At 40.6% G+C, this 23,377-nt stretch overlaps 1 protein-coding gene across 1 annotated transcript in view; it reads left to right on the forward strand.

The window, feature by feature from the left end:
• Positions 1 to 23,377, forward strand: part of kalrna (kalirin RhoGEF kinase a) — a 705,069-nt gene that overhangs the window by 312,213 nt on the left and 369,479 nt on the right. The window contains exons 8-9 of the mRNA XM_059966562.1: positions 1,807 to 1,938; positions 2,791 to 3,021. Coding sequence (XP_059822545.1) covers positions 1,807 to 1,938; positions 2,791 to 3,021 — 363 coding nt within the window. The remainder of the gene's footprint in view (positions 1 to 1,806; positions 1,939 to 2,790; positions 3,022 to 23,377) is intronic.

Below are 23,377 nucleotides of genomic sequence, written 5' to 3' on the forward strand. Positions count from 1 at the left end.
AAAGAACAATAATTTTTTCATAGGCTATATTAAGTATTCTTTCACCTTCAGATGTTTCCCTTATTGTAAATGATAACCTTGCATTCAAAAGTGTGCTTAAATTTTTTTTGAACCAGTTTTTAGAATTCGCTTCTGGCTGACATCCACTTTCTTCCCAATTAAGATAATCTACAGTTTTCAGTACATCCCTGGCTTACTCATCTTTATCCTTGAACCATCCTTAACAGAACTTGACACAGCTGCTCTTCTTTGTGTTATTTCATTGTGAGGCTGATTTGAGCCCAGACAAACTAAAGTGGGCCAACGAAAGCAGGCAGCAGACAGGATCCAAACAAAGGAAATGAAAGAGTATTTTTTTACCTCTTAAAACGTCCTTTGCAAGATAATGCGTTAAGCCAGGACTCTTGTTTCGCGAGATACTAATGAGATCTGTGAAGATAAATCCTTTGGGTGCCTTAGTCTACAAATTGGCAGGGTTTGCCCAAGTTCATTCATCTGCCTCTCTAATTTTTAAGTTATGTTATGAACAAGGCATACAATTTAAATTTTATTTTTTTAAATAGGATATCAGCATTGATGGCTTTTTGGCCACGTTTCTGGACAATGCAAAGTTAGGTGGTGAGGTAGGTAGTGTTGAGGAAGCAGCGAGTCTGCAGAAGGACAGACAGATTGGGAGAATGGACAGATGGAATACAGTGTCAGGCATTGTATCGCCATGCACTTTGGTAGATGGAATAAAGGTTTAGACTATCTTCTAAACAGGGAGTAAATCAGTGGTGCAGGATTCCCTCAAGGTTAACTTGCTGTTTAAGTCGGTAGTGAAGAAGGAAAATGAAATGTTAATGTTAGTGTAAAAGCAAGGATGTAATGCTGAGACTTTATAAGGCATTGGTCACACCAGACCTGGAATGTTATAAGCAGTTTTGAGCCCTTTATCTAAGAAAGATGTGCTGGCATTGGAGATGGTTTAGGAAAGGGTCATAAGTATGATTCTGGGAATGAAAGGGTGGCATATGAGGAGTATTTGATAGTTCTTGACCTGATATCCACTGAAGTTTGGAAGAATGAGGCAGGATCTGAATATCGAAAGGCCAAGATAGAGTAGATGTCGAGAGGATGTTTTCTGTAGTCGGTGAGTCTAAGACCAGAGGGCACACCCCCAGAATTAAGGGACATCCACTTAGAACAGCGATAAAGAGGAATTCTTTAGCCAAAAGGTGGTGAATCTGTGGAATTCATTCACACAGACAACTGTGGAGGCCAAGTTATTGTGTATATTTAAAGCGGAGGTTGATAGGTTCTTAATTAGTCAGGGTATCAAAGGTTACAGGGAGAAAGCAATTGAATGAGGTTGAGAGACAGAATAAATCAACCCTGATGAATAGTGGAGCAGACTGGATGAGCTGAATGGCCCAATTCTGCTCTTATGGGTGGCTTATACTCTAATGATCTTATATTTCTCCTTGCAGTGAAGTAAATACTTTGAAGAAAATTCACAGGAATATTCTTCAGCCTATACTACATGAAACTAACTTTCTTTCCTTTTCCATTTAACAGATTTCTTTAAAGTAGAGGTTTTCAATAAAACCCACTCCTTTGCCCTTTTCTCAGAGCTTGGTACTGTAATTGTATTCTTTTCAAGTGTGTATCAAATCACCAATTAAAAATTACTGTTTAACCTACTGAGATATAGTAATCCAAATGGTGACTCACTGTTAGGGAAAATTTTCCTAATCATACACTTAACTTTTTAACTTTGTAAATTTTTCAAAGCAGGTAAAAGTGGTTATTTATGATTTCTTCTAGTATTTGTCAAGTGTTGATATCTGGTGCAAAACCTGTGCTGAAGGAGGACTTCCGTCTGAAATGCAGGATTTGGAGATTGCAATTCATCACCATCAAACTCTGTATGAGCAGATCACACAGGCATATGCAGAGGTAAAAACATGATTAAGAATAAAAACTCAATTATTTGATTCTTTTCTTTGCTATTTAACCTCTTTTTACGTTTTAGTTTCTCATTTTACATTTGTCAATAGTACCGAACAACACAGTGCAAGACCCCACAGAAATGTTGCCGGACGGGGCACTGCTTGCCAGACGGAAGTGGTGCGCTCTCAACAGAGTGCGAGCGGGAGAGTAGGACGGGTGACAATATGGTGAAGTGGGGTTTTAAAGACCAGCAAATCCTGTGAGCGTGGCGAAAGGGTGCAGAACATTGAACACGTTCTGCGCAACTGCCCACTCTCACCTGATTTAGCTGACACTGACCTGCTCAACATCAATCAAACAACACCAGAGTGGCTGGCTGTCTGGTGTAGCAAGCTATGATGATGATTTCAGAGTTATCACTTATTCTTTTATCCTTGTCCTTTAATGCTTCTGAACTGACATCTGTTTATTCTGCAGTATAATTTTATCAATATCCAACCCAATGTAACTAATGTGCTAATTGTTAACTCAAGTCATTTAGTATTTGCAATTTTAGTGCTACATAATTCTTAAGGAATCCATTTTTACATCATGTTTCCAAATCGATATTGTTCAAAATTATCAGCTTGTTTTATGAATAGGGAAACACTCCGGGGAGGTAGCACAGGATCAAGCAGCCATTTTGAAGGCAGCATTTTGATTTAGACAGTACTACTTCACTTTGAAGTGGCATCTTTGGGAAACAAATATTTAAAGGAAAAAAATCACTGAAGGGAACAAGACAACTTTAAAAACATGGTAAAGTGTTGGTAGCAGTTATGTCATTATGATACAGCTAAAGTAATTATATTTGTGCAGGTGAGTCAGGATGGCAAAGCTCTTCTTGATGTACTGCAACGACCCTTAAGCCCAGGAAATTCTGACTCGCTCACTGCAACTGCAAACTACTCTAAAGCAGTTCATCGGGTCTTGGACATTGTACACGAGGTGTTGCATCACCAGCGAAGGCTTGAAAGCATCTGGCAACACCGTAAGGTCCGACTGCATCAACGGCTTCAATTGTGTGTATTCCAGCAAGATGTTCAGCAGGTACGTATTTGAATTCTCAGTTCATTGTCTCATATATGGATAATCTCATCTACAATATGCTTATAATTTGTCCTCTGTTGTAAAATATCCCAAATTACTTCACTAATGTAATGACAGCCAAAATTTGACACCAAAGATTTAAGCCCCAATCATAGCAAGAAGTACTATTTAAAAATAAAGATGGTTGAAGCTGATATTCACTAGAATTTAGAAGAGTGAGAGAAGGCCTCCTTGTAACTTACAAAGTTCATACAGGGCTTGACGGGCTGCAAGTAAGGAGAATGTTTCACCTAGAGGAGGAATTCAACACCAAAGGTCACAATCTCAGAAGAGGGGGTGAGTCATTTAAAAGAATCGGGGTGGGAGAAATGTCTTCACTAATTTTTGGAATTCTCCATTCCAAGTGTCTGTAAACATTCCGTCATTTTGTTTATTGATAAGAAAGAGTGACTTACCTGGATGCTAGAGAAATCAGGGGTATGATGGTGAGATACATCCTAGGATGGTCTGGTACACACTGTCAGTGATATAACCTGGGATTCATCAAGTGTTTCTTGTTTTTCAGCATCAGGCACCCTCACTCAGGTGACCTGGCCAGGGTTGGTCAGGCCCGGGCTTGTGTACCAGAAGTGTTGGTCCATGGGTCACACCTCTTGATCCATAGCATCTGGAGGCTTGCTCAGCAGCCCCATGTGGTGGTCCTGATGGCTCTTTTCTTTACAGCCACCATAATGCCAAAGAGAGAGTAGGTTCTGCACAGCAAGCAGCTGGTAAAACCTCTCAGCCCACTTGAATAGGCATGAATTGTGCCCTCCACCCCTGTCTCTGGCACTGCTCTACCAGCTCCCGGTATTTGGCTTTCATAGTACAGCAAAATAGCATTGAAGTAGAAGATAGCCATGATAGCGGCCAGGAGAAAGCTCAAGGGGACAAATGACTTACTCTGCTCCTCTTTCTTATATTCTTAAAATTGACCTGGTATCTTTAGGTATTTGTCCCTCCACAAAATCCATGTAATTATTTTCTTGGGCCTTGTGAAAGTTTACTGTGCCTGAACGTGCTCCCATGATGCCTTTATTGCAAAAATAGTTACATTTAAAAGGAATGCTTTGTCTGAAAAACACTTCAGAAAATCATGTGGTCACAAAAGGTGCTTATGTATACAAGTCCTTCCCATGATATCGACAAAAAATGAATTTAATAATTTATTCATTTATTAGATAACTTAATATTTTGTTTTTAGATCATTTTTTTATTTGGAAAAGAACAATTTAAGTTCTGATGTTTTAAACCATATAATTAAACACAAGCAATTTGGAAATAATTATTGTCCCTATTTTTGATGCACCCAAACATGACTGTATTTTGCACTAACATCCAGTTGCATTCCAAGCACAAAGACTATGGAATGGCCAAATTCATGTTTAAAATGTTAATAGGGTGCTTCCCAACCAGAAACAAATACTGAGTTATGACCTGCTGGGAATTCACTCAGTTTCAAGCATCTCTGGGTATTGTTGCTTAGCAACCAGAGAAAAGGCGCTCTGCTCCTGGCAGCTACATGTGCTTTGATTGCTATGGAGGTGGCTGGGGCAGCAGGAAAAAAGGAGCCAACTGTGACAATCATTCTGATAAACGTCCTGGCCCTGGTCAGTGTGATACATGCCAGAAGGACGTTGTGTGTGTCAAGGAGAGCAGATTTTTAGAGGAATAATCCCTACAGGATGGATCAAAGCTTAAAGCAATATCGTGATGATTTGTGCACCGTAGCTTACACATGTAGAGTGTAGATTTTTCTAGAACTGAATATTATATATGCAACTCCACCTATTCCACACTAAACTCAAAGTAGATTAAGTTTTTTGTAGGCAATTACAGTCTATGAAACAGAAGGTTGAGTAATGAATTGTGAAAGATGGCAAGGAATTATAGAAACAAGGAAACATAGAAAACCTACAGCACAATACATGCCATTCGGCCCACAAAGCTGTGTCAAACATGTCCTTACCTTGGAAGTTACCTAAGTAACTGCCTTCTATAAAATTGCCTTCTATTTTTCTAAGCTCCATGTACCTATCCAGGAGTCTCTAAAAAGACCCTATCGTATCCACCTCCACCACGTCGCCAGCAGCCCATTCGACAAACTCATCATTCTCTGCATAAAAAACTTACCTCTGACATCTCCTCTCTACCTGCTTCCAAGAACCTTAAAACTATGCCCTCTTGTGCTAGCCATTTCAGCCCTGGGGAAAAACCTCTGACTGTCCACACGATCAATGCCTCTCATTATCTTCTACACCTCTATCGGGTCACCTCTTATCCTCCGTTGCTCCAAGGAGAAAAGGCCGAGTTCAATCAACCTGTTTTCATAAGGCATGCTCCCCAATCCAGGCAACATCCTTGTAAATCTCCTCTGCACCCTTTCTATAGTTTCCATATTCTTCCTGTAGTGAGGCGACCAGAACTGAGCATAGTACTCCAAGTGGGGTCTGACCAGGGTCCTATATAACTACAACATTACCTCTCAGCTCCTAAACTCAATTCCACAATTGATGAAGGCCAATACACTGTACGCCTTCTTAACCACAGAGTCAACCTGCGCAGCTGCTTTGAGTGTTCTGTGGACTCGGACCCCAGGATCCCTCTGATCCTCCACACTGCCAAATGTCATACCATTAATACTATATTCTGCCATCATATTTCACCTACCAAAAAGAATCACCTCACACTTATCTGGGTTGAACTCTGTCTGCCATTTCTCATCCCAGTTTTGCTTCCTGTCAATGTCCCTCTGTAACCTCTGACAGCCCTCCAGACTATCCACAACACCTCCAACCTTTGTATTCCTGAGTAAAGTTACTAACCCATCCCTCCACTTCCTCATCCAGGTCATTTATAAAAATCACGGAGTAGGAGTCCCAGAACAGATCCTCGAGGTGCACCACTGGTGACTGACCTCCATATGATCTGTCTACAACCACTGTTTGCCTTCTGTGGGCAAGCCAATTCTGGATCCACAAAGCTATGTCCCCTAGGATCCCATCCCTCCTTACTTTCTCAATAAGTCTTGCATGGAGTACCTTATCAGATGCCTTGCTGAAATCCATATACATTACATCTACTGCTCTACCTCCATCAATGTGTTTAGGCACATCACTCAGGCTCATAAGGTACAACCTGCTTTTGACAAAGCCATGCTGACTATTTTTAGTCATATTAAGCCTTTCTAAATGTTCATAAATCCTGCCTCTCAGGATCTTCTCCATCAATTTACCAACCACTGAAGTAAGACTCACTGGTCTGTAATTCCCTGGGCTATCTCTACTCCCTTTCTTAAATAAGGGAACAACATCTGCAACCCTCCAATCCTCTGGAACCTCTCCTGTCCCCATTATTGATGCGAAGATAATCACTAGAGGGTCAGCAATTTCCTCCCTTGCTTCCCACAGTAACCTGGGATACATCTTGTTGGGTCCCAGTGACTTATCCAACTAAAATCTCCAGCACATCCTCTTTCTTAATATCTATATGCTCAAGCTTTTCAGTCCACTGTAAGTCATCCCTACAATTGCCAAGATCCTTTTCCATAGTGAATTCTGAAGCAAAGTATTCATTAAGTACCTCTGCTATCTCCTCTGGTTCCATACACACTTTTTCACTGTCACACTTGTTTGGTTCTATTCTCTTGTGTCTTATCCTCTTGCTCTTCACATACTTGTAGAATGCCTTGGGATTTCCCTTAATTCTGCTCGCCAAGGCCTTCTCATGGCCCCTTCTGGCTCTCCTAATTTCATTTTTAAGTTCTTTCCTGCTAGCCTTATAATTTTCTAGATCTCTATTAATATCTCATTTTTGAACCCTTTGTAAGCTTTTCTTTTCTTCCTGACTAGGTTTAGTACACCATGGTTCCTGTACCCTACCATCCTTTCCCTGTCTCATTGGAACGTACCTGTGCAAAACTACGTGCAAATATCCCCTGAACATTTGCCACATTTCTTCTGAACATTAACATTAACTGAACATGAACTAGAATTAACATTTTAGCTCAATTACCTTTTATTAGAATCATCTTAATAAAGTTCTATCACAATAACATATAACTTTACAGTAAACTTGAGGATTTATTGCACTATGCTTAATTCGGCAAATTAATAGCACTAGTTACTGCTGTAACAAAAGCAATAATTACATAATTGCATGGCATGGGTAACCTGTGAGAGTCCAAAGGATTTATTGTCCCTGTACTATAACAGAGTATCAGTTTAGTGACACAGTCTCCAGGCTAAACATTACCAGAAAATGGTGTGACCATTATATATTCTGGGGGTTTAAATTATTGTGCTACTGGGCACCATTGAGCATATCCACACAGAGCACTATCAGAAGATAGTGGCATCCATCATCAAGGACCCCACCATTCAGGCCATGCTCTCTTCTCACTGCTGCCTTTATGAAGAAGGTATAGGAGTCTCAGGACTCACACCACCAGGTTCAGGAACAGTTATTACCCCTCAACCATCAGGCTCTTGAACCGGAGAGGATAACTTCACTGTACTTTGCTCACCCCATCACTGAATTATTTCCACAACCTATGGACTCACTTTCAATGACTCTTCATCTCATGTTCTCGATATTTATTGTTTGTTTATTTATTTATATTATAGTTTTTTTCCTTTCTTTTTTTGTATTTGCAGTTTGTTGTCTTTTGCACCTTGGTTGTTTGTCAGCCCTATTGGGTGTGGTCTTCATTGATTCTGTTGTGTTTCTTGTATTTACTGTGAATGCCCACAAGAAAATGTATTTCAGGGTTGTACATGGTGACATATATGTACTTTGAATTTTGCCAAGTTTTTGTAGTCTTGAGTGGAAAAGTCACTTAATTTCTGTAGTTCTGAGCAAAATTTAGAGTGGGATTTATTACACTACGTGCAGATCATTTTACCCTCTAAGTGAGATTGTAGTTGGATTGCTCCATCACTCATGACCCTAGCTATGAATTTTAGGATGGAAGCTTTGACATCATCAGAATAACTACTTAACATCTTGCAGAAAACTTCCCTGAATCAGCATGCACAGCACACTGGGGGAACTCAGCAGGCCGGGCAGCATCCGTGGAAACGGATAGTCAATGTTTTGGGCCGAGACCCTTTGTAAGCTCTCAGCCCAAAACGTTGACTGTTCTTTTCCATGGATGCTGCCTGACCTGCTGAGTTCCTCCAGCGTGTTGTGCGTGTTGCTTTGACCATGGCATCTGTAGAGTATTTTGTGTTCCCTGAATCAGGTCGGTTGAAAACTGTGAATCACTTCTGTGTGCAAACCTTCATTATGCATTCATCTTGAGTAAATTTATGCCGTAATCCCCAACTAAGAATTTTAGTATTAGTCAATAAAAGTAGGCATTTATGAATAATAAATCATTCAATACAAATTTAATTCCACTGGTTATTTAAGCAGGTCAGGTAATGTTCTGCATTTACAGAGAGGAGAAGATAATATAAAATAACAACAGAATTCAATTATCTGACTTTTCAATCTTCCTGTTACTCTCAATCATGGCTGACTTTTGTCATCAACCTTACCTTACTGTCCAATCCCAATCACTTTGCTTCCTTTGATCCAGAAGGCATTTGAGTACAGCCTAAGATATATTAATTGCCTAGGCAGTCACACCCTGGGTTTGATCATCCCGGAGATTCATAAGCTTTAGAATTAAGACAGTTTCCTCCATTTCTATAGTAAAGTCCTACTCATTATCCGAAGACTATCCACCTAGCCAGCAAAAGCAGCTTCTCTGCTCAAACCTGCTCAGATTTTATGTTTTGGTGAAATAAACTTTTACGCATTGAGCTCTAAAAAATGTAAGTTCACCATACTTCTTTAACGGGACAACTAACTTATCCAAGGGATCAGTCTTTTGAATCAACGTTCCAGTACTGTTTATCCTTTCTCAGGTACAGACTGTGCGTAGGACTTCACCTAACTTACAGCTGTGGAAAGATTTCCCTAGTATTGAATTTCAATCTCCTTCCAACAGAGTGTAATATGTTTTGTTAATTATTTCCCAATGTCCTGTATTTCATGTATCAACGCTCTTAGATTCCCCTGTTTACCAATATTCATTATTTCATGGCCTTTGATAGGTATGCTCTTTGAATTATGCATTCAACTGTCAGACTAGTTTTATTTTATGCTAATTTGCAAGCAACTCAAGCAACTGCTCTCTGCACCTCAAAACCTTTAAACATACCTTCATTACTGTTTTTGCCTTGTTTAGTTAGGATAAATCATTCTCCCATTTCATTCCAGTCTATATTGCAGCCATGAGGTGGGACAGAAGGAAAATATTTCTCCCACTAACTGCACTGTCTCTTCCACTAAAACTTATTTTTACTTATTAACCTACATGAATGGCCTCCAGGACTATAATCTGCATATACTTCCTGACTTTTGTTCAGAAAGGCTGTAATTTCCTCATGTGTGTTGGACAGCATGCAGCTCTGAGTCTGCTCTGTCATATCCTCACATCCTGATTAATAATCATTTCCTATCTTACACCTCAACTGTTTGGTTAACTCTCCCCTGTATCGAATTGTTCAAATACTTTCCTCCTCTGTTGCTTTGAATAGGAAAACCAAAGTCTAGTACACAGGAAGTAAATTTGATTACAGCAGTAAAAGAATGTTATTCATTATCATTAATATTCTCTGGTTTGCATTATGTAGAAAGGGGTCATTTTCTTTGTTTACCAATCCAAAGGATTACTTGTTTTTTTATTGAATCCAGAAAGTAGTAATTCCCTACAGATGATTTTTTTGTGTGTGTATGGAAAATCCACTAAACCAGAAAAAAAATACTGAAAGTGAAGTTAAAAGGTCCCATTAGGCCCTAACTTGTTGCATTCCAGGCATACTGTGCAAATTTTGTACATCACCATATGGACCCACTGAGGAATGCAAGGAGGAAGTTATCTAATTAGCCAGCCTGCTGTTAAAGAGCACCTGTGCTTTGGAACAAAATACTGACAGCATGGACAAAGTAGTAGAAGCACCACAAAAGTGTATTATTTTAGTCCTTTAATGTGTGCATATGTTTGTCCCCATGAGTGCTACTGATTTGTTGGGTTTGAGCAAGAATTTCTACAGTTAAACTATCTACCTCACTAATCTCTTTGATATAAAATACTATTTTCTAAGTAGTACTTGATACAGATGTACTGAAAAATCTACCTAACGTTGACACACTTAAGTTTTTTTTAAATGCCCTGTTGAATTTGGAGTAGTATCATTCAAGTAGGAAAGCAATTCAATTTAATTTCTAATGCAGTTTGGTAAAATATATTGCCTGAAACTGAAATTTAATATTTGTATAAATTTAAATTAATAACATAAATAATACTGATTTGACAGCTTCTGACATCATGGCAGGTATGACTGGATCATATCATTCGCAGCTGCTATAATAGAGTATCAGAATCAGGCTTAATATCGCTGGTATGCATTGTGAAATTTGTTCTTTTGCAGCAGCTGTATATTGCAATATATAATAATAATTTTTAAAAACTATAAATTACAATAAGAAGTATATGTAAAAACAAAGTAAGTAAGTAGTGCAAAAACAGATTAAAAAATAGTGAGGTAAAAGGAATGGGCTCAGTGAACATTTCGGCATATGTTGGCGGAGGGGAAAATGAGCATGTGTCAGGTTCCTGTAGCTGCTTCTTGATGGTAACAATGGGAAGAGGGCACATCCTGGGTGATGGGGTTCCTTAATAATGCCTGCTGTCTTTTTGATGGTGTCCTGGATGCTGGGGGAGGCTGGTGCCCACAATGAAGCTGGCAGAGCTTACAACTTTCTGCAGTTCATTCCGATCCTGTGCCGTAGACCCTCCATACCAGATGGTGATGCAACCTTTTGGAATGCTCTCCACAGTACATCTGTAGAAATATGTGAGTCTTTGGTGTCATACCAAGTCTTCTCAAACTCCTAATGAAATATAGCTACTGTCATGCCTTTTTCATAATTGAATCAATCTGTTGGGCCCAGGATAGATCTTCGGTGATGTTGACACCCAGGAACATGAAACTGCTCACCCCTTCCACTGCTGAGTCCTAAATGAGGACTGGTGTGTGATCCATTGACTTCCCCTTCCTGAAGTCCACAATCAATTCCTTGGTCTTACTGACTTTGAGTGCAAGGTTGTTGTTGCAACACCGCTCAACCTGCTGATCTGTCTCGCTCTTGTCACCATCTGAAATTCTGCTAACAATCGAGGTGCATTCTGAAAATTTATAGATGGCCTTTGAGCTATGCCCAACCACACAGTCGTGGGTGTAGAGGGAGTAGAGCAGTGGGCTAAGCATGAGTCCTTGAGGTGTGACGGAGTTGATTGTCAGCGAGGAGGAGATTGTGTTGAACACTGAGCTGTAATCAATAACCAGGGCCTGCATGTATACATTGAATGTATACATGTTGTGCCTTCAGGGATGCTCTTCTGCACACCACTGTTTTAACACGTGGTTATTGAGTTACTGTTGCCTTTCTATCAGTTTGGAGATATCTGGCCATCCTCCTCTGACCTCTCTCAATAACGAGGCATTTTCACCTATAGAACAGTTTTATTTTGCTTCTCACATTATTCCCTGTAAATTCTAGAGACTGTTGTTTGTGAAAACACAGGAGAACAGCAAATTCTGAGATACACTACTCAAACCACTCCATCTGCCTCCAACAATCTTTCCACAGTCAAAGTCAGTTAGATCACATTTCTTCCCCATCCTGATGTTTAGGCTGAGCAGCTGAACCTCTTGAACATGTCTGCATGCTTTTATGCATTGAGTGGCTGATTAGTTATTTGCATTAGCGAACAGCTATGCAGGTATATCTAATAATGTGGTTACTGAGTGTACCTAACCCCTTCAGAATCCCCTCTCAGACCTTACTTACCACAGATGTTCAGCTTCATGGTCCCAGGTTTTTCCTTGCAGCTCTTCTTAAATTAGAGGCACAACACAAGCCACTCTCCAATCTTCTGGCACTCCATCCATTGCTATTACTGGAAGAAACAGGACAGGAAAGTCAGTGTTAAGAGAGCAAAAACTGCATGTGGGTGCATGAGGCTTGCCACAGTCTAAAGTCAGGTAATGATTAGACGATGGAAAAATAATAATATACATTTTATTTTGTTTCCACACTTACAGTCTTTTATGACAATAAGGGTTCATGTAAACTCGGAGTTCCCAACCTGAAGTCCATGGACTCCTCGATTAATTGTAAGGGTCCATGGCATAAATAAGGTTGTGAATCCCTGGTGTAGACTGATGAAGATGGATTTAGAACAGATGAGATTGTGGACAACAGTTATTGTATGAGCTAAAACGTGTAAGGATAGAACCAAAATTTGCTATGAAATATTAGAACAGCTGATGAAAGAACAGAGATAAATTGTAGAGATGGAAGTGTTCATAGTAAAGAAAAACTGCACTTGAGATTATGAAGGATCTTCCACAATTTTAACTCAACCTATGACAGCCTGAGAGATAAGTAAAAGAAATCAAATTACTAATCACCTCCCCTGTCACTGATCCCTTAGCCAATTCTCCGCAAGAGTAACCATTACCCCAGGCACCAAGATCTTATTTCCTCTCTGACCTGAAAGTAACCCCATACCTATCTACCCCTCATCCAATCTCCATGATCTCCAACCAGAAGTTTGAGATTGCTGTTGTGGAAAGAATGCCAGTGCTCTGTAAAGTGTGTCCTAGTCTGTTTGGTTTCATCAATGTAAAGGTGGCCACATCAGAATCACCAAATGCTGTAGACCAGGGGAAAGTACTAAGGAACAGTAAGAGGCATGTGTGGAGGAATGAGTGAATGAGGGAGTCACAAAGAGAATGATCTTGCCAAAAGCATATGGAGGTTGCGGGTGGGAAAAGTTAAGACAGGTGGTGAGACCACGTTGGAGCTGGCAGAAATGATCAGGATGAAATGTTGGATGTTATGGCTAGTGGGGTAAAAGATGAGAACCAAGGGAACTCCATTGATGTCCTATCTGGGGGCAGGAGAGAACAGACATGCAAGAAATTGGGAGAATTCATACGGGGATACCATCAGCTATGGTTAAAGGTAAATCATGCTTCCAAATGGAGAAGCATATTTCAGATGCGGTTGAGTAGATGTCCTCATCTTGAGAATAATTACAGCGGAGACAGATAAATTGAGAAAATGGAAGTAGCATTCTTGCAGTAGGGAAGGTGGAAGGAGGTACTCTATAGTTGAGATAACTGTGGGTTTATAAAAGACATCTGTGGCAGATCTGCTTTCTCAGATGGAGACAAATAGATCCAAAAAATTATATATGTCAGTGTCATAACATGCTGTAGGTAACAGAACCCAGTGACAAGTTATGTGTAGTGCACACTGGATTTGCAAGTAGATATGGAACTGAATATAGCCTCAAAATATTAAACTTGACATAGTTACTTGGTGTCTGTTCCAAGGTCTGTCTGAGTATTAAAGACCTGATCAACAGGTTAGAGTGTTCACCAATATTTTTAACTACTTGCTGCTGCAGTCCGAGGTACTCACCTACTTCAAGCAGGCTTCAATGACACCAGTGCCTAAGAAAAATGTGGTAACCTGCCTCAATGATTATTGTTCAGTGGCACTTATATCCACTTTGAGATGTTGGTAATGAAACATATCAACCCCTGCCTGAGAAGCGACTTGGATCCACTCCAATTTGCCCACCGTCAATACAGGTCAACATTCTTTTTGTTCGTTTCTGCGCCTTGTGAAGTATTGGGTAGCAAACTTGCTGTTTCTTCTGCATTTTTGTCTGTTTTTTATGAGGCTGAGTTGCCGGCTCCATGCTCGACCCAGCACGGATTGAAAGTTTGCGAGGAGCCGACCAGATTGGAACCCAGGATCACTTGCCTCAAAGTCCAACGTGGATGCCACTATACCACTGGCCAATTCAAACAGATCAACAGCAGATGGTATTTCATTGGCCCTTCACTCAACCCTAGAACATCTGGACAGCGAAGATGCAAACATAAGGATCCTCTTCATTGACTACAGCTTGGGTTTTAATATTATCATCCCCTCAAAACTAGCCAATAAGCTTAAAGACCTGAGCTTCAATACCTCCTTGTGCAAGTACATCTTCAATTTCCACACTGGCAGTCCCCAGTCAGTTCAGATTGGCAATAACATCTCCACCACCATCTCCATCAGGACAGATGCATCACAAGATGCTTATCCCTCTGGTCCACTTGCCTTATACTTATGAGGCTATGCACACCTTCAATACCTTATTTAAGTTTGCTGGCAACACCAATGATGTTGTCCAAATCAAAGGTGGTTGATAGTCCACTCAGAGGTCCATGAGCTAGTCTTAATAAGGGGATCTGAGGTGGAGAGGGTCAACAACTTTAAATTCCTGGATGTTATCTTTTGAGAGGACTTGCTCTAGGTCAAGTATGTACTGTAAATGCCTTTTCAAAAAAGCAGGCAGCGCCTATGCTTTTTTAGCAGTTTGCGAAGTTTTGGCATGTCATCATGTGGTAAAGAGTATATTGACAAGTTGCATCATGACCTGGTTTGAAAACACCAAAAGCCTTATCTAGGAATAATGGTGCATAGTTCCCTGAAGGCGGAATCTCATGTGGATAGGGTGGTGAAGAAAGCTTTTGGTATGTTGGCCCCTATAAATCAGAGCATTGAGTATAGGAGTTGGGATGTAATGTTAAAATTGTACAAGGCACTGGTGAGACCAAATTTGGAGTATTGTGTACAGTTCTGGTCACCGAATTATAGGAAAGAGAGTACAGAGGAGATTTACTAGAATGTTACCTGGGTGTCAGCACCTAAGTTACAGAGAAAGGTCTTTATTCTTTGGAGCATAGAAGGTTGAGGGGGGACTTGATAGAGGTATTTAAAATTATGAGGGGGATAGATAGAGTTGACATGAATTGGCTTTTTCCATTGAGTGTAGGGGAGATTCAAACAAGGGGACATGAGTTGAGAGTTAAGGGGCAAAAGTTTAGGGGTAGCATGAGGGGGAACTTCTTTACTCAGAGAGTGGTAGCTGTGTGGAACGAGCTTCCAGTAGAAGTGGTAGAGGCAGGTTCAATTTTGTCATTTAAAAAAAAATTGGATAGATATATGGACAGGAAATGGAGGGTTATGGGCTGAGTGCAGGTAGGTGGGACTAGGTGAGAGAAAGCATTCAGCACAGTCTAGAAGGGCCAAGATGGCCTGTTTCTGTGCTGTAATTGTTATATGGTTATATGGTTTATACAGAAAAGCCTACATAAAGTAGTCGAATCAGCCCAGTCCATCACAGGTAAAATTCTCCCCACCATTGAGCAAATCTATATGGAGTACTGTTGCAAGAAAGCAGGATCCATCATTAAGGACCCCCATCATCCAAACCATGTTCTTTTCTCTCTGCTGCCATCAGGAAGAAGGTATGGAAGCCTCAAGACTCACACCATCAATTTCAGGAACCATTATTACCCCACAACCCTTAGGCTCTTGAACCAGCGGGGATAACTTCACTCTCCCCAGCACTCACACATACCCACAACCTATAGAATCACTCTCAAGGACTCTTCATCTCATGTTTTCAATATGTTTTGCTTATTTATTCATTACTATTATTGTTATTATTTTTTTCTTCCTTTTCTGTATTTGTGTATTTTGTTGTCTTTTGCACCTTGGTTGTTTGTCTGTACAGTAGGGGGTGATCCTCTGATTCTATTGTGTTTCTTGTATTTACCATGAATGCCCACAAGAAAATGAATCTCAGGGTTGTATGTGGTGACATATATGTACTTTGATAATAAATTCACTTTGAACTTTGATTCCCTTGTCCATTCTGGATTTTCCCTGGGGATTGCTCAGATTGGTACTTGCTGGCTCATACATTATTCCACCTCCTGCTCTGGGCAGGAAATCTGCTTTCAAATTTTTTTTCACCATGGAGTTAATGCACCATGGTTCGTGGAAAATGAGTCTTCCGGGTTTTTGAAAGTTAACTCCACCCTCCAGTCTCTGCAACCTCACTCACCTACCCTAACCTCCACATCTCCACCACCGCCAACCTCTATCTGCTCTGAAATCTGTCTGCAAAGAATGTAGGAGCTGGTCTCTTCTATCACTTTGACCTGTAGCTTCTCTGTACTTGATTAGTGTGGACTAGCGAATGGTGGGAGATTTGCAAGAGCAATTTTGATATAACAATATTTCTCATGACTTTAAAGAGAACAAATAGGCAGGAGAAATGAAACTACTTTGATAGAAACTAGGACAGAAGACAATTGGTGGGGCAACTCATAGTCTTCACTGTTAAGTCTAGTATGCTGAGATTGAGAGATAGGTTGGAAAGAAGGGATAGGTGAGATAGAAAATGAAGAGGTATGTAAAATTTAAGAGAATAAATATGTTTTTAGATTTTTTTAAATGTAGTTATTGGTAGAATATTTATTATATTTCATGTTTTGTGTCTGGAGTTCAGGATTTCAGTTTCAATATCATGTTCCATGAGACTACCCTGTCTGCTTTAGGTTAAATACATAGAAGAAAATATATTCAATGGGCTCCACCTTGTGGTTTTGTTTACAATAATTTATCTGGGAAGTAGTGTACATATAAAGTGTATGATCATTTCAAGAACATTACTCCAAATGGGACACCTGGATTTTGAAATCGAGTCTTAATTGAAGATAGTGCTGGAAAGAGTTAGTATTTGTTTCATAAAAACAAAAGTTCTGCAGATGCTGGAAATCCAGAGCTACACATACACACACACACACACACACAATGCTGGAGAAACTCAGTAGGCAAGGCAGCATCTCTGGAAAGGAATAAACAGTTGGATGTTTCAGGCCATGACCCTTATTCAGGACTATAATTTGTTTCAGCCAAGCTAACTTGACAGTCTCCGCGAAGAAACCAAAACCTATTTATGATCTCCAGACAATTTTTTACAGCAGTAGTTGTACTTTATATAACCAACTACTTGATGTTACTCACCTGCATTGAGCTATTGATCTTGTTGATGTTACTCACTTGTTTTATCACGAAGCTGCTCTCCTATTGGTCGGAAAGTGTCAAGTTAAAAGTGCAGTGGATTTCTCACAAGTTCAGGGGGTAATAAAGCTGTATTGGCCAAAGGGAGGTGTCTGAGGAGAATACTGCTGGTCTTCCTAATCTACAGTAAGTGCAAAAACAGAAATGGCTTAAAACCTACCCATTCTCTACTTGCCAGTTGGGTCTTTCTGTCTTCTTGTTGCTAAGCAACAGATTTTTAAAAAACACAAGAATGATGGAGAATATTCTACCTTCCTTTCTCATTCAGATTAGTAATGGTTGATCCGGCGCCTCAGTTCTATTCTCCATGAGCTCCATGTTCCACAGTCTAAAGCATTATTCATCTTAATCCTGAATGTACTCAGCAACTGAGAATCCTTAACTCTATGACAAAAAATTCTAAAAATTCACAATTTTCAGAGGGGGAAAATTCTCTACATCTCAGTCTTAAATGGCTGACCACATACTGTAATATCCTGGGGCACTTACTCCTAAATCTAACTCCCCAGCCAGTACCAACAATATTTCAGCATCTATCCTGTCAAAACCTAGTAAGTTCCCTTCCCATCTTCCTGAACACCAAAATCTACAAACAAATACTACTCAGTCTCTTATGTGAGAGAAAACTGGTATAACTGTGAGAATTGAACTGCAGTAACTTAAAATTTATATCTTGACAGTGATTATATTATTAAACAATAAGATCATTAGACAGAGGAATAGAATCAGTCAAGTCTTCTCTGTTATTCCATCATGTATGATTTATTATCCCTTTCAACCCATTCTTCTGCCTTCTCCCTGTAACTTTGATACCCTGATTAATCAAGAAGATATTAACCTCTGCCTTAAATATACCCAATCACTTGACCTCCACAGCCATCTGTGACAATGAATTCCTCAAATTCTCCAACCTCTAGCTGAAGAAACTCTTCCTCATTTCTGTTCTTAGGCTGTGCCCTCTAGTCCTAGACTCACACACTATAGGAAACATCCTCTCCACATCCACTCTATCTAGGGCTTTCAATAATCAAAAAGATTCTATGAGATACCCCATCATTCTTCTAAACTCCAGTGAGTATAGGCCCAGGGTCATCAAACTTTCCTTATACATTAACCCTTTCATTCTTGGGAATATCCTCATGAACCTCCTCTGGACCCTCTCCACATTCACAATACCCCAAGTGCAATCTGACCAATGCCTTATAAAGCCTTAGCATTAAATACTCATTTTTGAATTCTAGTCCTCTCAAAATGAATGCTAACATTGCATTTGCCTTCCCTACTACCAGCTCAACCTGCAAGTTAACATTTAGGGAATCCTGCATGAGGACTCCCAAGTCACTTTGCACTTTGACATTTGAATTTTCTCCCTGTTAGAAAATAGTCCACGCCTCTATTTCTTCTATCAAAGTGCATGACCATAAACTTCCCTACATGATATTCCATCTGCCACTTCTTTTCCCATTTTCCCAGTCTTTCTAGATCCTTCTGCAGATATCGTGTTTCCTCAACACTACCTGCCCCTACACCTGTTTTCACATCCTTGGCAATCTTGGCCACAAAGCAACTTTTTTCAGGACCATGGTGCTACATGAAACAGTACAAAAACTACACTGAACTACGTAAAAACAACACCGTAAAAAAAACTATACTAGTCTACAGATCTACCCAGGACTGCATAAAGTACACAAAACAGTGCAGGCATTACAATAAATAATAAACAAGTCAATAGGCACAGTGGAGGGCAGTAAGTTGGTGTCAGTCCAGACTCTGGGTATTGAGGAGGCTGATGGCTTGGGGGAAGAAACTGTTACATAGTCTGATCGTGAGAGCCCGAATGCTTCAGTGCCTTTTCCCAGATGGCAGGAGGGTGAAGAGTTTGTATGAGGGGTGCGTGGGGTCCTTCATAATGCTGTTTTCCTTTGCAGATGCAGCATGTAGTGTAAATGTCTGTAATGGCGGGAAGACAGACCCCAATGATCTTCTCAGCTGACCTCACTATCCACTGCAGGTCTTGTGATCCGAGACGGTGCAATTTCTGAACCAGGCAGTGATGCAGCTGCTCAGGATGCTCTCAATACAACCCCTGTAGAATGTGATGAGGATGGGGGGTGGGAGATGGACTTTCCTCAGCCTTTGCAGAAAGTAGAGAAGCTGCTGGCTTTCTTTGCTATGGAGCTGGTGTTGAGGGACCAGGTGAGATTCTCCGCCAGGTGAACACCAAGAAATTGGGTGTTTTTAATGATCTCTACTGAGGAGCCGTCGATGTTCAATGGAGAGTGGTCGCTCCGTGCCTTCCTGAAGTCAACAACCATCTCTTTTGTTTAGTTCACATTCAGAGATAAGTTTTTAGCTCTGCACCAGTCTGTTAGCTGCTGCACTTCCTCTCTGTATGCTTTACCAGGAATCCTGATGAGGCTGTGAGCAAGCCCAAACTGCACATTGGGTTTCAGCCCTTCGAATTACTGATGAGGCAAGTAATGCAACCATCTTATGGGGTAATTACACGTTGCAGCAGGCCTGGGACTTGCAAAGATAGAATGGCAGAGTATGTGAAAAACCTTCGTAACCAATTTGAAGTGTTGAAGGACCGAACAAAACAACAGCAGCATTTTGCTGATCAGAGAGAGCCAGAAGGAAAGGAGATAGTTGTTTGATCAAGTCATGGTGAGGGTGCTGCTTGAAAGGACAGGGTTTGCTCCCAGATCGATAGGACCACAGATGGTACTTTTAACAAGAGACACTTGTGTCTGTGTGCAGACTCGGCGAGGCAGCCAGTGGAAACACTGGAGTCAGGTTAAACCATATGACTCACCTTCTTGTTACCCTCACAGACGGAGCAGGGGATGGAGTGAACCCAGTAACAGTGTAATTTCAGTGAACCTAGCAGATGACACCAGCCAGCCACACCAGACCTGACCACAGTTGATGGTATCACATCCACAGCAACCACGAAGGCAGAAGACACTGAGAGTATGATAAAAACCCATGAATAGCACAGAATAGAAAAAGATATTGAGGAAAACAGATGGGGGATGTATTTAAGTTAAAGCAAAGACATTAGGTTTCACAACTTCTGAAAGCAGTCACTCCCGGCCTGAATAGGGAGTGAATACAAGTGAGCCAACCCCTTTTAGCAGTTGGGTCCAGCAATCGACTGAACAGTTCAGAAGGGGATGTCACTGGGGAGAGGAATTTACAGTCCTTCAAATAGAGACTACCCCAACCCCTTCCAGTAGGTCAATGAGAGGGCCTGTGAGTCTGATGCACTTATCTTACTGGTGCCCCTGGAAAGAGAGAGTTGTAGCTACCAGAGAACGGAGGGGTGAAAACAAGGAACATGATCAAGCTGCAGTCAGTCAGCAGGGAAAAAGCCAACAGGCATACGAATGAAACTGTATTTCTAAAGACTGTTATTCAAATTTCTGGAACAATCTCTCTACTTAGCATTGGTTAGCTGTGATTCAGGATTCAGGGGTGTCAAACTCATTTTAGGTCACGGGCCGGATTGAGCAAAATGCAGCTTCATGCGGGCCGGATCAGTCGGACGCGTGCGAACGCAGCTTTCATTGCCTCCGTTTTTTCAGCCTGCTCTCATGTGTCTCAGTCTCTGCTATAACTACAAAGTGTTTCACTTCACAACTTCCGTTTCTTATGAAGAAGACTGCCGAGCAAGAATGCCAAATAAACACTAAAAACCCTGAAAACCTGGTACCTGAATAAACTCAGCATTAGCCATATCTTACGCCATAGGCGCTTCGATTACTGGGGCCAGCTTTAATAGTAATTAGATATAATCTCGCGGGCCAAAGATAATTACACCGCGGGCCAAATCCGGCCCGCGGGCCTTGAGTTTGACACATATGGGGTAGATGCAGATGAAATAAAGTAATTGTGGAGGGGGTAATTCCGAGGCAGGGCATTTCTGTTGCCCTATTTGAGTAGATCCTCCCCAAGGGTGGACTTTCCTGGCACTAATTTATTTCTTCCCAGGAAGGCCAAGGAGGGACTGTTAGAGCAATTTTTGGTTTTAGCGCATCTAGCAAGCTACCAATCTTCAAATCTGTATATTGATTGTAGATTTAGTTTAAAATGCAGGTCTAAACAATGGGTTTATAATAGCCATGAATCACAGACCGGACAATGCTGATTAAAATTCATTTAGATGTCTGTGGGTGCAGATTGGGGGAGGGGGCGTGAAGTCTGTGTGTGTGTGGTTTCAAAGAAAGCATTGTGGATGCATTGTAAATATGAAATTATCCTTTGATATTTAGCACATAATATATTGGGTAGCATGAGCCAGCCAGACCTTTCCACCAAAAGTGTCTCAATATGATGCCTGCTGTATCTTGTTTGATCAAATAAAGAGGCTGCTTCATAGCTACCAGTACTTTTCTCCAGTGACTTAATTCAAAAACATCACCTATATCTCACACAAGGAACATACCACTAACTCTTGACAGATCTCAGTACACTAGCTATGACTAATAAAAAAACTTACTAGAAACTTACTTAAAACCTGTGCTTGTCAAGCCTGTTGAATAATAGCTTGACCACTCCTAGATGGTACACTCACACAATGGTCACTCTGCTTACATCTCGCTTCCTCTTATTGGCCCCTGCCAAGTATCTAAAAGACTGTTGTGACTGCGGTCCACTAAAAATCCCAAAAGCACCAGAACCCTTTTCAAACCTCATGCTGCGTCACCAACAAACTATTTATCACAGTGCCAAAAAGTTCTGAAAACACCCGATCTCTTTTTAAAATTCACACTCTCACACTGACTGCAGCGTTCTGGGTTGCAATGTTTGCAAGTTAGGAAAACCCTCATCTGTTTTTACCTTGAACCACTCCAGTATCTTAATAACCACTGAAAATGTTATTCTGGCTGACATTTGGGCTAGGTCTTTGGTTTATACTTGTCTCACTTGCAATTATTGGTTCTGTTCATACTGGGCTGCTGCAAAGAAATCAGCAAATTGGGACGCTAATGAAAGGAAACAATTATGACACTGTATCTCCCAACCAGAATTTTATTCTCTGAAGCTCAAGATTCCTGTGGGAATGTAGATGCACATACTCTATTCAAGAGTACTTTGAATGAGGGAATATTATATAAAATTTCCATTTATTGTCTGTTGATAATTGAGAAAATAATTAATGTAGTTACAATGCTGAATAGGATTATCCTTTTTTAGATAATAAGACAGGAGTGGTGTAGGTCTGGATGCAAGTCATTACACTGATATTTTCTTATTGTTCCTCTTCCACTGAATGTCAGATATGTATTTATGCTGATGATCACATGCCATAATTTCCTAACTTTGCCAGTTGCTTGTCTTAACAGAGTGGAATAGATATGCAACACTGTTTGAAACCATTTTGCTGTTTAAATTCCCAAAGAAATCTAATCAATCAGTCAACGTCATGCCACCACCACCACCCCCCTCCCTCAGTTTACTGGGGCAGATGGCATACTGTTGAGAGCTTGCCAAAAAAAATTTGCATTCAGCTGACCTGCCGAAACCTCCTGGGGTCAGTGACATTGCAGTCAATCAGTCAGATTCAAATCTTTATTCACTGCCTTCCTGACAAGGAAAATATTCATGGCCACTTTTCCTTTATCTTACATTAGAGTTCTGTTAACCTTTAGTTAATCCTTACAGAGTTAATCAGCTTGAAGGGCAGCCACAATTAATGATATAGTATCAGTGTTAAACTGACAACAGATGACTATCTTGAAAATATGCTTAAAACTATAGGAGTAGGCCATGGCCAATTAGGTCACAGAACCTCTTTCTAATACCATTCAAGTAAGTTATGCCTGTCTGGTATTTTATATTTACCTGTACGAACTCTATAAACTTACATGCTTCTGCTGAATGAAAGTCAGTGTTGAAAATTTCACTTGACCCAACAGCCGCACCTTTTTTTGCGACAATGAGTTTTGAAGCTATCATTTGTTAGTCCACTTACTTTTAGATAATTGGCCAGCTCCGGTGAATCTCATTCTCCAGCGCCTGTTATCCCATCTGTTTCCACAGTCCATAAAGTGATGGATTTGTCACAGGCATACTTCCTTTTTCTCTGCCGCAGCACACATATGGAAAATCGGTAATAGTGACCTATCTTTCAGCTGCCCTATTGTCCATGCCCTTAATTCCCAGTCAGAAATCTTTAGTTACACAATAAAAAGCCTCAAAGCCCAGAGAAAGACTACTCCACACAGTATGACAAATAGGAAATATCTTTCCTCTGCAGCAT

This window comes from Hypanus sabinus, chromosome 4 (assembly GCF_030144855.1).
Source record: "Hypanus sabinus isolate sHypSab1 chromosome 4, sHypSab1.hap1, whole genome shotgun sequence".
NCBI classification, from domain to species: Eukaryota; Metazoa; Chordata; class Chondrichthyes; order Myliobatiformes; family Dasyatidae; genus Hypanus; species Hypanus sabinus.